Source organism: Mytilus edulis, chromosome 10 (genome assembly GCF_963676685.1).
Source record: "Mytilus edulis chromosome 10, xbMytEdul2.2, whole genome shotgun sequence".
Lineage (NCBI taxonomy): Eukaryota > Metazoa > Mollusca > Bivalvia > Mytilida > Mytilidae > Mytilus > Mytilus edulis.
In genome coordinates, this window is record NC_092353.1 from 36,186,966 (window position 1) to 36,202,481 (window position 15,516).

Below are 15,516 nucleotides of genomic sequence, written 5' to 3' on the forward strand. Positions count from 1 at the left end.
AAAGTTTTAATGAGATTGGGAAATTCGAACATTAAAGTTGATAATTCCAAGGTTATCCGTATTTGATATAACATTAATTTTGATGTTGTTTTTATTCACGATGAGATATCAAGTATGTCTTGTTAATGACATGCATATTCAAGGGATATACACATTATCATAAATAACATTGTGATATGCACGGGAAAATACAAAATTTAGTCCTGGTATCTATGATGAGTTTATTTATTTAGAAGAATTAATTTAATGAAATTATATGTAACAAGTATTTGGATCTAGATCGATTACTGGACATTTCCCTTCGGTTCTAACTGTACAATTGACTACGGCGATTGGTGGTAATCTTCTTGTAAACAAGTATATTCAAGTGGATGAAAATATTTGTGCAAAATGTGAAAAAAAATAAGTTTGAAATCAGGCAAAACGTTCTACTTTGATTTTCGATAATGCATTACAGTTGGTTCGTTATTTCCTGCAGAAAAAAACTCAGTTGTCTAACAGCAAAATATCCGGAATTATGTCACCCTCTAACTGTTCATCAGAATGGTCTTCAGATAGAAGGTCGAGCGAACCTTCATATTTATCACCAGTATCGTTTTTCGCCTTTTCTATTTTGATTTCTGTATCCCCAAAGGTAAAGATTATGGACACATGCTGTGCTTCTCTTGTTGGATAATATACCGTCAAGATTGACCTACCAACATAGGAACAATCGTCTTCATCAACATACATTGGACTCTTGCTTTTAGACAAATACATCTTAATTTAGATGTACTTTTGAAAAGGCTGAGATGTGATAAATTTTAAGACGATTTTTGTGCCAATCTCTAAATCTGTTTCCCGTTCAACTGTTTTGTGGAAAAGGTCTTTACTATATTCTTTTCCATTGAACATTGTAAGATGATTTCGATCATGAAGTCTTTTGTCATAAGGCTTAGCTACACATACACCATAAGTAAACGCAACAACTCGTGCCGAGATGTACGACGGTTTGTGTCCGTACATTACGGCTCCTTTCAAAACAGCTAATCCGCATTCGTATGGTATTATAACACGTTTTGAAGGAAAGCAGCTTCTGATTGTCTTTTGAACCAGTTCACATTCAGCAAACCCACCAACTAGAATAATATTTTCTACGCCTTGAACACGAGCATCCTCAAAAACCTTTTGCATGACCGTTTCGAGCTTCTTCAATGTTTTGTTGAAAAAACTTTTGAAATAGTCGGCGTCTATTCGTATATGTCCGTTTTTAAAAACGACAACATGATGTAAACTGGAGCTATTAATGACTTCTTCTACTTTCTGTTGGTGATAATCCTCGCAAAGTTTGCTCAATGGAACATATGGCAAATGAATACTAACCTTCCCTGTTGTATTTGGCTGTATTTTTCTCTTTGCCGACTCAAAACTTCTCAAGAGCAACAAGAATGATTCAGGATCATCGATTTTAAACTGCTTGATAACTTCACTTTCAAATATTTCTTGTAGAAATAGCAAAAACTCGTCATCCACCGATGTTCCACCACATGCTCCACCGGTGGCACGGCATAGCTCTTTCAGATGATGGCCTTCCATTTTTTCATGGACTGCTATATCCGCCGTTCCACCTGAAATTTACAATAGTAAAAGTAAAGCTTTTGTATATACATTAGATAAGAATATTCATTTCCACAAAAAAAAAACATTAAAGCTAAGTTACGAAGTTAAGATGTGGCATTTCGATATGAAATTGCTCTATTATAATCAGTATTTAATTTTCGTAGATTATGTTTTGCTGATATTTTGTGCAATGTACAATTTGTTCATATTGTTATACCCAAAAAAATGTAAGTTAAAGTAATGAGCAGTCAAATATTTTTTTCAAAATCAGCCATAGCCAAGCGTGAGGAAAATGGCGTTAAACACCAACAATCAATCAATATGTTACCAAAAAGGCCGGAATATTGTAAACCAAGACTGGTTAAGTAATATGAAAGAATGTCATAATAATGTGAAAATGATTGTAAGAAAAAACCATGATATCTAAATCAAAGATATATATATATATATATGCATCCATCAATGTTTTATTTTTCATTATATATTCTATGAATATCCTAATATTGTCGTCTTTGCCATAAAAGTAAGGAAAAAATATAAAATCGAGAAATGGGCTCATGTCATTTAACTGTAACATAAACATTGCAAATTAGAACAACGTATTGTTTAAGTTCACTAAATTTGGAGGTTTGTTCATGATTGAGTATTACTTTTATTGTCTTAACTTATTAACACTTTATTTGACTATAAAATCAAATCATCATAGATACCAGGACTACATTTAGTATATACGCCAGACGCGCGTTTCGTCTACAAAAGACTCATCAGTGACGCTCGGATCCAAAAAAGTTAAAAAGGTCCAATAAACTACGAAGTTGAAGAGCATTGAGGACCAAATTTCCTAAAAGTTTTGCCAAATACCGCTAAGGTAATCTATGCCTGAGGTAGAAAAGCCTTAGTTTTTCAAAAATTCAAACATATGTAAACAGTAAATTTATAAATATAACCATATCAATGACATAAAAAGGTTAAATTGTACTGTTTACACAATATGATATTGATAATGTATTTCAGCTTACCTCCTAAATCAACAACCATGTATTTACTGTTTAGGGATGATGCTTTAAAACCTCCTTCTGCTCCGATCATATGTTCTGTTTTTAAATACTGACAATAAACGGATGCACATTCTGGTTCTAATGCAATCAGAAGATTTTCCTCAGGAATCCCAGCCTATAAATTTATGACAAAGTGGTATAACAGCACGTTAGAGTAATACACTATACAAATAAGTTGGAAATACTTTTGATCTACGCTTGCCACACAAAAAGCTCTCACGAAATGCATATGCACAAGGTACCGATGTATACTGACAGCTAATTTTCAGCCAACTTGTATTATCTTTCTGTTAGGTAATCCATTTATAAACTATCTATTTGTATATCAAGTCTTTGGTGAATGTAATTTTGATCTAAGGTATATGCTGTTTCTTAGATTTTAAAAACCATAAACACTATTCGTTTTACAGATTTTAATGATAATTTTAGAATAGCTTTTGATATTACAACTATATTAGAAAGCCGACATGCTTCTGTGTGGTCTATTTATTGTCAGCTAAAGAACGCTGACATCGGTGTATATATTGTTTTAAACATTTTAGTTGTGAATATTTTCTACTCAATATAAAAATCTGGATACAAGGATAATAACTCTTGTGAACAGTCTTTAGATTGAACGTCACCCTTATTTAGAAATTATTATGGACTTTATATGTCGCAGATGACAACATGCCTTATCAACAATCTCGTAAACTTTAATTTTAAAAATTGTCAATTGTGCAATCTGAAATTGTGATACATAAGTCGTTACTTTGATGTGACACGATTCACGCCACTACCGGATTGGCTTTTATTCGAATAAATATTTTCCTAATAACATGACTAATAATTTGTAATTATTATTTTATTTACATTTACTCGACTCAAACGTTGCTTTCTGTTACTCACTAAGGTATATTTTTTTTTATCTCAATGAATTAATCAATGGGTTTCTACAGCAGAGCGGTTGAGATTTTTTTCTTCGAAAACCAATATTTTTATTAAGGCCTGCAAAAAGTGTGTGGGTAACTATAGAATATGCGTTAAAAACTTTAAGATATGACAAACCGGCTTAATTAGGAGATTTAGCTTTTCCGAACACATGGATTAAAAGAGGGACGAAAGATACCAGAGGGACAGTCAAACTTATAAATCGAAAATAAACTGACAACGCCATGGCTAAAAATGAAAAGGACAAACAGACAAACAATAGTACACATGACACAATAAAGAAAACTAAAGAATAAACAACACGAACCCCACCAGAAACTTTGGGAAATCTCAGGTGCTCCGGAAGGGAAAACAAATCCTGCTCCACATGTGGCACCCGTAGTGATGCTTATGAGATTACAAATCCAGTAAATAGTTTAATTCGGTAGGTTACATTTATTAAAGGGAATGGGATTGTAGTTACGACGTAAGGAACATATCCGATATCATTTGTGAAACGTTATTCCATAACGGTCAACCAACTCGTGATGGCGTCCGTAAAATTTACGAAGAGATGATTTCAACTTCACCATTTGGAACTCTTGATTGAATAGCTTCCTTGTGAGCAACAACTCTCTATCAAAAAAATCATTATAGGAAATGCAAGCACGGGAATATCGTATCAATAGAGGGATATATACACCGTATGCAGGTACTGCTGGAATGTTGCTACTTATAAATTGAAAGTTCACAATTGGAAAGCTAAAATCATCTCTTTTGGCGTAAAGTTTTGTTTTCAATCGACCCTAATTGTCAATTTATAGATGTAAGTCAAGATATGAGGCCGACTGTATCTGTTGTATCCTTTATCTCTAGTTCAATGGGAAAGATGCGTTCCACATAGTCACCAAATTTTGAATTATTTAGTGAAAGAACATCATCTGTATAGCGGAAAGTAGAGTTCAAGGATATTGCTAACTTCTTATCTTTCTTCCAAAGAAGTTCCTGTAGGAAGTCAGCCTCATATTAATAGAGAAACAAGTCGGCAAGAGTAGGGGCACAACTCGTTCCCATTGGAATGCCGATAGTTTTTGAAAAACACGTCCTCCGAACGTATCAAATGTGTTATTAATCAGGAATGTCAGTTTCACAGAATGTTTTGTGATTAAAGATATCAGTGAAAATGGAAAAATATATTTACAAAGTGCGCTCTAGAACAAAATTTGTTTTACGCTGATATCAGGTAATATAAATAAACTTCATAAGAAAAAGTAATAAATTTTTAATTGTCTGATAATTATTTTAAAAAGCCACTAGCTGTCAAATTCATGTTCACCGATTTTGGTCAAATTCTCGTATTTTATTTATAACAATGTAAAACATTTATCCAAACTATTAAAAATCTTAAATAAATAATAAAAAGGGCACGATCATGACAAAACGTACTAGCTTCTTTTCGTGTGTTTTTTAGTCCGGACGCCATCTAATCAATTATAGAGTTTACCTCTAAAGTCATGTCAGTTTAATTGAAATCTGGAGCTGGCATGTCAGTTAACTGCTAGTAGTCTGTTGTTATTTATGTATTATTGTCATTTTGTTTATTTTCTTTGGTTACATCTTCTGACATCAGACTCGGACTTCTTGAACTGAATTTTAATGTATGTATTGTTATGCGTTTACTTTTCTACATTGGTTAGAGGTATAGGGGGAGGGTTGAGATCTCACAAACATGTTTATCCCCGCCGCATTTTTGCGCCTGTCAGGAGCCTCTGGCCTTTGATAGTCTTGTATTATTTTAATTTTAGTTTCTTGTGTACAATTAGGAAATTAGTATGGCGTTCATTAACACTGGACTAGTATATATTTGTTTAGGGGCCAGCTGAAGGACGCCTCCGGGTGCGGGAATTTCTCGCTACATTGAAGACCTGTTGGTGACCCTCTGCTGTTGTTTTTTATTTGGTCATGTTGTTGTCTCTTTGACACATTCCCCATTTCAATTCTCAATTTTAAACATAAATATAGATATAAATAGATTAAGCAAACTTGTGCTGTTGGCTTATTCTGGGTCTATTTAATTTCATAATATAGATGAAAATAAATGTTTATCATCGTTTTTACTTGCATAAGAATGAATTTTTGTGGATCGAATCAGTCAAGCAAATGATTTATCTTTGTTTCACTTTCAATGTTGACATTCTTTTCGTTTAAATAACATTACACAATACAATTCACGTGCTAACCATCTCAAGCTCAGGGTTAAATTAAAGTTCACATTAATACGGATTCAATGAGGTGGAATTATTCAAATCAATAATTCATAATCAATGTTTTTTTTAGCTCATTTAAAGAAAACGATTGTGTAGAATATGATACCTTTTTAGGATGGATAGCTGAAGACAAGGGAATAACACTTCATGTTGTTCATAGTAAGAGTAGTTAAAATAAAACTCAGAAGTTGATAATCTCTATTACCTTTTCTGCGCTTTGCCTCATGAAGCGTTTCGCCTTCTCGCTCCAAATAGCAGGCACTGTCAAAACCCATTTTATATCTTCGATTTTGATGAAATCAGCCCCTTGTTTTCTGCAAACTTCAATCACTTTTTCCATCAACGCTTTTATTGATAAAGCAAACACATCTATTGCTGGAATTTCTTTTCCTCCAATTTCAGTTGCAGTCATGAAAGGGGAAATTATCTAAAATGTTAATGACTACATATTTGTTACATGTATTTAAACTTGTGACCATCAACAGAAAGTTATGTTCAGGCAGGATGAGCAGCTTAGCAAAATAAAGAAAAAAGGATGACAATATATGTACGAAATGTCAAAATAAAGTAATTAAAAAAAGGCTGGACCGAATATAGTGAAAAATAAAAATAAAAAAAGCAAGAAAGAGATAACAATTAAGAAAAATGCAGGACACAATTTTTTATCTATTTTTGAAAAAATATGACATATTTTGTATGAAATAATTCAGTAAATAAAACACTTTTAGGTGTTTTTAAGAAGATAAAATAATTGATAAATTTTAAAATATGAGAAGATAGCTCTTATAAAGTACTTTAGGAATATCTAAAGAAAAAGAGGTCATCGTTAAACAGAAAACAGAAAAAAAATCCTGTATATTCTGTTATGAATTTTAAAGTTTCTTAACTGTTTTAGAAACATCTTATAAAGTACTCTAATTTATGCATAATAATAAACCGAGCCCATGTGCGTCTACAAGGAACACATCTCATGTAATGCATGCCTCAATCGCCATATGAAGCCACACGCAGTTAAAATGTCACAATTTGAAATAAGACATACTCGATAAAATTTCAAATGTTATTGTGTCTTAAGATCTATTCTATTGTCTGAATATCTAATTCTGTAAAAACAAAAGTTGTCGCTTCATTAAAGTAGAGGAAATCTATAAAGACATACTATTAGAATGAAGATTGTTTGTAAATGTTGACTAATTGATAAAAAAAAAATGTACCTGTCGATACTGAGTGTTACTACCTCTATTAATCAAACCATTCAATAAAGAATAAAGAGCCATCATGCTGTTAAAAAGCTCGAACAAATCTCCAAAAAGCTCTTCATATAGAAATCCCTATGAAATGAATTAATAACGTATTATAATATCATATATATTTTGCAAATATAAACAAAATCACTAAATTGCGATATATTATTTAAATTGTCGACATTCTTTAGATACACCATATGTAAACTTTATTATTATTCTTTTTTTTTGCAGTTTTCAGCTTGCAAAATGCTTTTTCTGTATAATTCAGATATTTCTGTTTTCTTAGCACTAATAGATTGTCAAATGATAGTATATTACGGATTACAAATGTGTCCAGTTTTGTGATTATATAACATCACAGAAATGTCGGAATATATTCAGAAAACAGCTGGGGTGTATACAACGTGTTTACCCCAATTTAAACCGCCAAAACGCAATCATAATACATAATTACACAAAACCTATAGAAAAATAAACATGGTAATGAACATATTTACCGCATTGTGAATATTTAATAAATACCTTGTACTGAAAAAACAACATTAATGCAGAGGTTATCCGTAATATATGGGTAATTTATGTCTAAGACAGCGTATATAATTTGACATTCCAGGATTAGGGTTTATATATCACTTTGAGTACGGCTCGGAGAATATGAACTCTAAGCCCGGAAATTTTCATTACATACCCTGTCTGAGAGTTGAATTACATATAATGTTTTGCTTTGCTCAGTCTTAAGTGTTATATCTTGTATTTTGTGTACTGTTGTTTGACTTGGTCTTTTTTTCCGTCATGGCGTTATCAGTTGTTTTACATTTATACAAATAGTCAGGAGGTATGCACAAAGATACTTAGATACCGTTTTTTTGTGTGAAATATCTGCACTAAATACTTCTTAGTTGTCCGTAGAAAATAGGCAACAACTACGTGGCAGGTGACATTAAATGCTCACAGTATTAGAGTTGACAACAATTTCAATGTCAAATACATACCAGACGCGGAACCTCTGTAACACATTTATTTAAGCTACCGGCATTGCATACATTGCATACGTGGGTTTTTTGTTGTTTTGTTTTGACAATAGGAACTACTTACAAAATCAACTGAACTGTAGAACTTTGTGAACGTTTAGTAAATCTTAATTGATTGTTGTTTCTTGTTTGTCCAGTGACGAATATTTCATGTATGTTCAGGACAATGTTTTGGGGTGACAGATTTAGATCTTCGAGGAACTTAAGTTAAAAAAAAATCAAATTGGCTTATAATAGGATTTTTTTATCAAATATATTTCGAATTATAATAATCCTTATTCATGTATTTGAATATGAAGTGTTCATAATTTGTTGATAAGATCGTCAGTAGTTGCAATGTGAATCTGTAAACAAATTATCTAATGAAATATTTGTCGATGTTAATATATATACCTACCCATCAAACTTCCCATACACATATATATATTTACCTCGGCCAGAACAATGTATCCCAATGATGATATTTGTAAAGTATTAAAAAGACGTCCAACTGTTATACTTAACAATAAGGGCATGGAAACGCATTCTATAAATACATCGCAATCCGAGTTTAGATCACATGACGTATCCGTATTTATAATTAATTAAATTTATTGTGTTTACTAAATTGAACATGTGTATGAACAGTCTATTAAAATGTATCAAAATATGAAATTTAGAGAGAGGGACCGTGCCCGAGCTCTCCATTTCATAGTACAATGTATATACCTTTTCATAGACAATCCAATATAGCTCATGCTAACAACATCTCATCCAATCACATTGCTTGAATTATCCTTTTAATTTTCATAACACATACAATTTATGTGTACTAAGTAACTACGCATAAATGACCCGAGGGGTAAGATTTCTATGTATTGTTATCAAAATAATAATAAAAAAAAAAATACCACTGAGTACTATTTTGAATTAAAATGCTGTGTTCCAAACTAAAATAAATAGTTGGCAACTAGTATTCACCGCATTGATTTTTAGATATCCTGCAAATTAATTGTTGGATCTAAAAATGTTTTTGACGGTTGCAAGTTTCTTTTCATAGGTTAAACAATACATGGTCATGTTTTCATGGAGATAGGCATAAAACATTACACCCCAGCTCCACCAGGGGTGATCTGAGCCGGACCTACCAGATCACCCCAGCTGGTATTTGCTTGTTCTGCATGCTTTCCTTTGTTCTGTAACTTTTGGCAGGAATGGTAAATCCACTTAGAAATATTCATACGGAGAAGATTCACTTTCAAAATGTGTAGAAAAAATCCAGTGTCTATGCTGGGATTCAAACTCAAGGCCTTTAGCTTATAAACCCATAAATCATATCTCCACACTAGGACGACTGGATAGAAACTCATAGTAATTATACGTATTTAAGGAAAGTAGATAATTCGCCCCGCTGGGGAATATCCCCACACCAAATCGCTACACTTTTTCACCAACTGGCCCACTTTTTAAAAAAAGCGCCCGACTCTAGTACAATCTAAGTGACGACCGCTCTGTGGGATTTTAACCCTATTAATATGTAAGGCGAGTTGTCAGACTGATTGTTAAATGGGATGTCATCCTTTTTCTTAAGTGGTGCAAGTTGGAAAACAAGAGTGGGGCAATATTTTAGAAAGTGGCAACTAAGGGTGGACCACTTGGCCAGTGGGGCGAGTTAACGTGGATTCATATTCAAACATCGTGTTCGAGAGTCGTAAAGGGTATATATTATTTAGTAATATTAAGTATATTATAATGGTTGTGTGGCGTTCTAAACTTGATTTTATGAATTGTAAATGGTTTTTCATATTATCTAGAACATCTGGGCTGTAAAATAGTTATCCCATTCGGACTTGGTGTGTCAGTGTAAGATCACCCATCTCTTTGGATATCGGGGTGATCCTACACTGACACACCGCGTCCTCACGGGATAACTATTACTGACCAAGTATTATCTGACCAATTAAGAAAATTTCACATTTTCGAGTGATATGACAAAAGTAGACTCTCATTGTATTAATTAAATTTGGATATTAGCTCACTTTAGGTATTGACTTAGTGAGTGAAAGGGATATTTTTCATTGAAGTGGTAATTTTAATGAATTAATGGAATGAACGAACAATGAGATAGTTTTGTCATAACATGAAAGGATAAATTATTAAAAAATGAAAACGTATTCAGCTTCAGGTACAATATAATCTTATTTATCATATACCTTAGACTAAATAACATGATTATTACTGTATGATAATAGTATTGAATTAACGTAAATTCCATATTTTTTGAATTGGTGCTTAGTGGATAATAAAATTAACGGTACCAATTTTCTTGCACCAGATGCGCATTTCGACAATACATGTCTCTTCAGTGATGCTCGTTGCCAAAATATTTGAAATCCAAATCTTTTATAAAAGATGAAGAGCTATAATCCAAAAGGTCCAAAAAGTATAGCCGAATCCGTGAAAGGAATCAGAGCTTTGCATGAGGGAGATACATTCCATATTAAAGATGAAGAGCTATAATCCAAGAGGTCCAAAACGTATAGCCAAATCCGTGAAAGGAATCAGAGCTTTGCATGGGGGAGGTACAATCCGATACAGTGGACTGATATGAAAAGTTTATCACATGCTTCGATTGTTATCACATGCATTTTCGTGACGTTATCTCATGGCATTCCGGTGATACTCGTCAAATGCGGAAAATACACCTCAATGTTACGTTCTCAGTGAAAAATCATTACAAAGTAGTAAACAAAACATTTATTTGATTATTGGTAAGTATATTCTGTAAAATAATAAAAACAACAAAAAACAAAAAAACAAAAAAAGTATTAGATGAATGCATTTTTAAAAGTTTCAAATTTTATTTAGAAAGTTACTTTAACCTAAAAAAAAGTTGACTTTTTCAAACAGTGTTCATTATGTATATTGTTGAATTATTTATTTTGTCGTTTCGTCCAAATTAAAATATTTCTCTTCTCTGTTGAGGCATATGATCGAAAGATGTCATATCGACTGAATTGAATCTGGTGTTTGACGTCCGTGAACCTTTCAATCTATGAACTTCTATATTGGAGCCACATAAAAGGATCGATATATGAAATTTTCGCCATTGTTGACGCATATGATAAATGATCATAACATATCATTTTTCATATCTCATGTATTATCAGCCCTCTGTCAATATCAGCCCTAAAGCCATGTGGCTCTTGGGCTGATATTGAACCTAGGGCTGATAATACATGAGATATGAAAAATACCATGTAATAATCTGATAATATTTATTCATATTTAAACACAATGTGATATGAATATTGTTTAATTCTTAAATTGTATATTTTTTTGTTAATGAAAAAACCTCGTCAATCAATTTTGATTTACAATCGTTTAAGATACTTAATTTTATCTTGATGAATATCTATTGTATTTGAAAAACTTTCTTTTCTATCAACTGCCAATGATTTTTACACATTGGTTTTAATGTCTTGTTTGAAGATTAGATTTTATACTAAATGTGTTTTACCCACACTTTTGCCCTACTTTTCTCTTTTCTTTTTTGTTTTTTGAGGGTGGTGTCTATACACACACCATTACAATGTTCTCCTGATCTCATTTGTATTAATAAGGCAAAAAACAGTACTCGTGATTTGTTTGCTCTTTTTCTTTTCAAAATTGCCTTCCTTTAGGGATTGGACACCTCATTAGAGAAGTTTTGAAGGGTTCACTTTCATAATTAATCTATAATGAAAAGTCATTCATGTATAGGGAACAAATTTGTTTTTATCGATTGAATATTTTTAAATATTTTTTATAATAAATGTTAACGTACTAACACTATACCATTACTGTTGGAGATTTATTTCCCCGAGGGTATCACCAGCCCAGTAGTCAGCAATTCTGTGTAGACTTGAGTTATCATTTATATGTTCATAATTATAAATTAACTGTTAACAAATCTTCGAGTTTTTGAAATACTAAGGCTTTTCTACCTCAGGATTAGATTACCTTAGCTGTATTTGGCAAAACCTTTAGGAATTTTCGGTCCTCAATGCCCTTCAACTTCGTACTTTATTTGTCCTTTTAAACAGTTTTTTTTTATTCGAGCGTCACTGATGAGTCTTTTGTAGACGAAACGCACGTCTGGCGTATATGTAAGATTTGAATTTATGTATCTGTGATGAGTTTATTCACAACTTGATAACATTTCATCCTCGGAAGAATAGAGGTTAAAAAAACGCAAGTAGTAGTGGGGTTCGTGTTGTTTAGTTTTCTATGTTGTGTCATGTGTGCTGTTGTTTGTTTGTCTTTTTCATTTTTAGCCATGGCGTTGTCAGTTTGTTTTAGATTTATGAGTTTTAATGTCCCTTTGATATCTTTCGTCCCTCTTTTAGTAAAGATGTTTAAATGTCGAATTGACGAATGAAACGTTTATGTGTTAAGGTACTGTCATTATGACCAAACAAAACTAGAAAGCTATAAGAGAAGAAGCATGCATCCAGCTATAGCAGCAGACCTTCTATAAATGCCAAACTCATAGACAAGTAAATCTTTGCTCAACATGGTCTTTATAGGATTAAACACATTTTTTCTAGAGGTTATTGATGTGTAAACCGGGTCTCTTACTCACAAACTTAACATAAAAGTCCTTCGCTCTAGAAAAAATGTGTTTAATCCTTATAATTCTTCAGCCAAACATACGCGATTATTAATTTACATTATTTGTTTGATGGCTGCATTAAAAGCACAAATGGCATGTCGTAACTAAGGAGTACGCCGTCATTTTAACTTTCTAAAAACCATAAATGTCCGATAAATGCATCAGAATCTACAATTAAATATAGCACCTACCTCAAAAACTTCATTTTAATTAAATATTATCCGAATTTGAAGCGTACACGTAACGAAATAATCTTTCCCTTGAAAATTTCTACCCGTATGACGTCGTGTTTATATGCCATACGTAAATTCGGCAAATCCTTTATGAAATTTTGCGGAATTTTATTTAAATTTTATTTTTATACATTTTTGAAGCTTTTAGTGCATTTGTTTTTTTGTTGTTTTTTTTTGGTTATATATGCATTAGAATAGAAACCACTGTTTTATAATCGCAATTTGCTGAAAATCCCAGTATACCTGCAAGAATGTGTATCGCGCATGAATAGATTACGAAAGTAGTTTCGGAAACATGGTTTATCGAAGTGTAAACCAAGAGAAAATTCGAATTGACCAATCCAATTCAAGTATTTACAGATATGAAAATGATATAAGAATTATATTATAATATATTTCTCTTTCCCCAAAAATTTTAATTTCTTCCAATTTGTTGGTTAGTCTGAGTAAATAATGACCTCAAATGCCCTATTTTTGTCTAAGTAGGCCTATTTTCACATGCGTTCTAAACTGGAGGGAGTAATTTGTGATCTGACACTTAAACATCGTTTTTATTAAAATAAACTCTAATGAACAAAAACTTTTGATTAACAAAATGTGATTGAACAAAATACTTATGAGATTTTACTTGTGACTAATATATTCGCATTGATGTGAATTATGGTATTAGCCATGATAGTCAAGGAAAACTCTCCAACTGTAATTGTCATTCAAAAACAATTATTAAGATTTAATAATAGCACAGTGTAACAGTATATAAGTGAGTCTTTTGTTTAGGGCGTACGATAGAGTTTTAAACTTATTATTCCACAAATATTAAATCAGTAAGTGTTTTATCATACCGAAATTGATAACAGACAATAAACGTCGGGTCAAAATCAACTATCGTAATATTAAAAGAAGAAACACAACAATATCCCGTTCACGTTGATATATATTCTGAATTAAATTAGGCTTCGTCTTGCACTGACGTCAACTCTAGATACAATAGGTAAAATGCGACGACGTAGCTCCCACATTTTCCCAACATTATCTTATCTCGTACCTGCATTAGAAATTTCGATAAATATAATGACGCTTGCGGTGAAATAGTTTTAGGGAGGTCCAATAGTTAAACGCTTGCAATTTAAAAAATTGTGAAAACATTCTGTTCTCATTTAATATAGAAAATGATAATGTAATAATTTACGTTAGGAAGTCATAACCTCCCCTGTAACTTCGTCGTATGTTCTTGATATGATAAACTTCAAACAATATCAGTGAACAAAACATACATATCATATTATAATACCGTATAGCGGGGTGTAAATTTTCGCTTATTTTCGCGGATAGAACAAAATCGCCAAAATAAATTCCACAAAATATAAAGTGTTCATGTAAAGGTATTGATAAATGTTTTGAATCCGCCAAATTTATAACCGACAACATTTTTCGTATACCTTATTCAATGAAAATCTCGAAATTTTACACCCACGTAAATAACCCGCTATACGGTAATACCTCGTGAAGCTTCATTTTAAATCTTTGAAAAAAGAAATAGCTGTCCTGCTTGTTGTCGCTGGCAAGATCGACAAATTGATTTTCTGCATCATATCCGAATGCAACACACTTTTTTTCTTCATCTAATAATATACATGTGGGTTCTTTCAAAGACATCAAACCAATAGCTCCTGCATTGTATGGATTATTAACTATTATTTTGTTTGGATCTGTTTCAAAATCCTCTCGCGTTGAATATGCATAACCAGAATAAGAGGTACCAAAGTCAATAGCTGCTACCATTAGATATTTGCCCGAAACTGCACCATCTTCCGCCATCTGCAAATAAAACATCGTTCAAGAATTATACATATAATAGTATGAAAATAATGAGATCTTATATAATTGCCTATGAAACAAAGTTTAAATTAGAGAGGATGTAATGAGGCAATTAATTTTGACTAGGTATTGCTTGAATTAAATTTCATACTGTTTTTTGACTTCTTAAATTGATCATTTGATAGGCACTTGCTTGTCGATCTGATGAATCATTGATTTTTTGAAGTTTATAATTAATTCAATGGTATGTAAAGGATACTTTTTCATCCTGAACATCATTTTCAAGATCATCACTAAATAATTTAATTTTGGATGTAACGCGTCTTCTGATTGGGTGACGTTATTTTGTTATCAGCCCATAGACATAATTTAGTCATGTGACCGTGACGTCATCAACGTTTTTCGTGGTTTTCTACGGTTTTAAATGGACTTTAGAATTAAATAATAAGAAATGACTGTAATATTTTTTCTGTCTTTGAAGAAATAACATAAAAAATGTGGTGCACACTGTTAAATAACCCGCTACGCGCGTTATTCAGTGTGCACCAAATTGTTTATGTTATTTCTTCAAAGATAGAAAAAATATTACAGTCATTCCTTAAATAAATAATATCATATCTTGAAAAATATTTGCATCCACTTTACAACAATATGAAGAAATCTAATTCATAATCCCAATTACCTAGCATTTAGTTACTACAAGTACACTTATATAATGTAC

The 15,516-nt window shown here is 32.1% G+C and overlaps 1 protein-coding gene across 1 annotated transcript; it reads right to left on the minus strand.

The window, feature by feature from the left end:
• Window positions 1–209: 209 nt before the first annotated feature.
• Window positions 210–14,791, minus strand: LOC139491035 (heat shock 70 kDa protein 12A-like). The gene is made up of 5 exons (XM_071278305.1): window positions 14,478–14,791; window positions 7,048–7,164; window positions 6,039–6,260; window positions 2,619–2,772; window positions 210–1,607 (listed from the first exon to the last, which is right to left on the minus strand). Exons 1-5 carry the CDS (start codon window positions 14,757–14,759, stop codon window positions 766–768), a joined length of 1,617 nt encoding a protein of 538 aa, XP_071134406.1. The 5' UTR covers window positions 14,760–14,791; the 3' UTR covers window positions 210–765.
• Between the last annotated feature and the right edge of the window lie 725 nt (window positions 14,792–15,516).

Coding starts and splice junctions, on each gene's coding strand:
- LOC139491035 (XM_071278305.1), bottom strand. CDS start 14,759: ATGGTAGCAGCTATTGACTTTGGTACCTCTTATTCTGGTTATGCATAT. Junction 2,773..6,038: donor TGAGGCAAAGCGCAGAAAAG/GTAATAGAGATT, acceptor ATAAATTTATAG/GCTGGGATTCCTGAGGAAAA. Junction 1,608..2,618: donor CATGGTTGTTGATTTAGGAG/GTAAGCTGAAAT, acceptor TGTAAATTTCAG/GTGGAACGGCGGATATAGCA.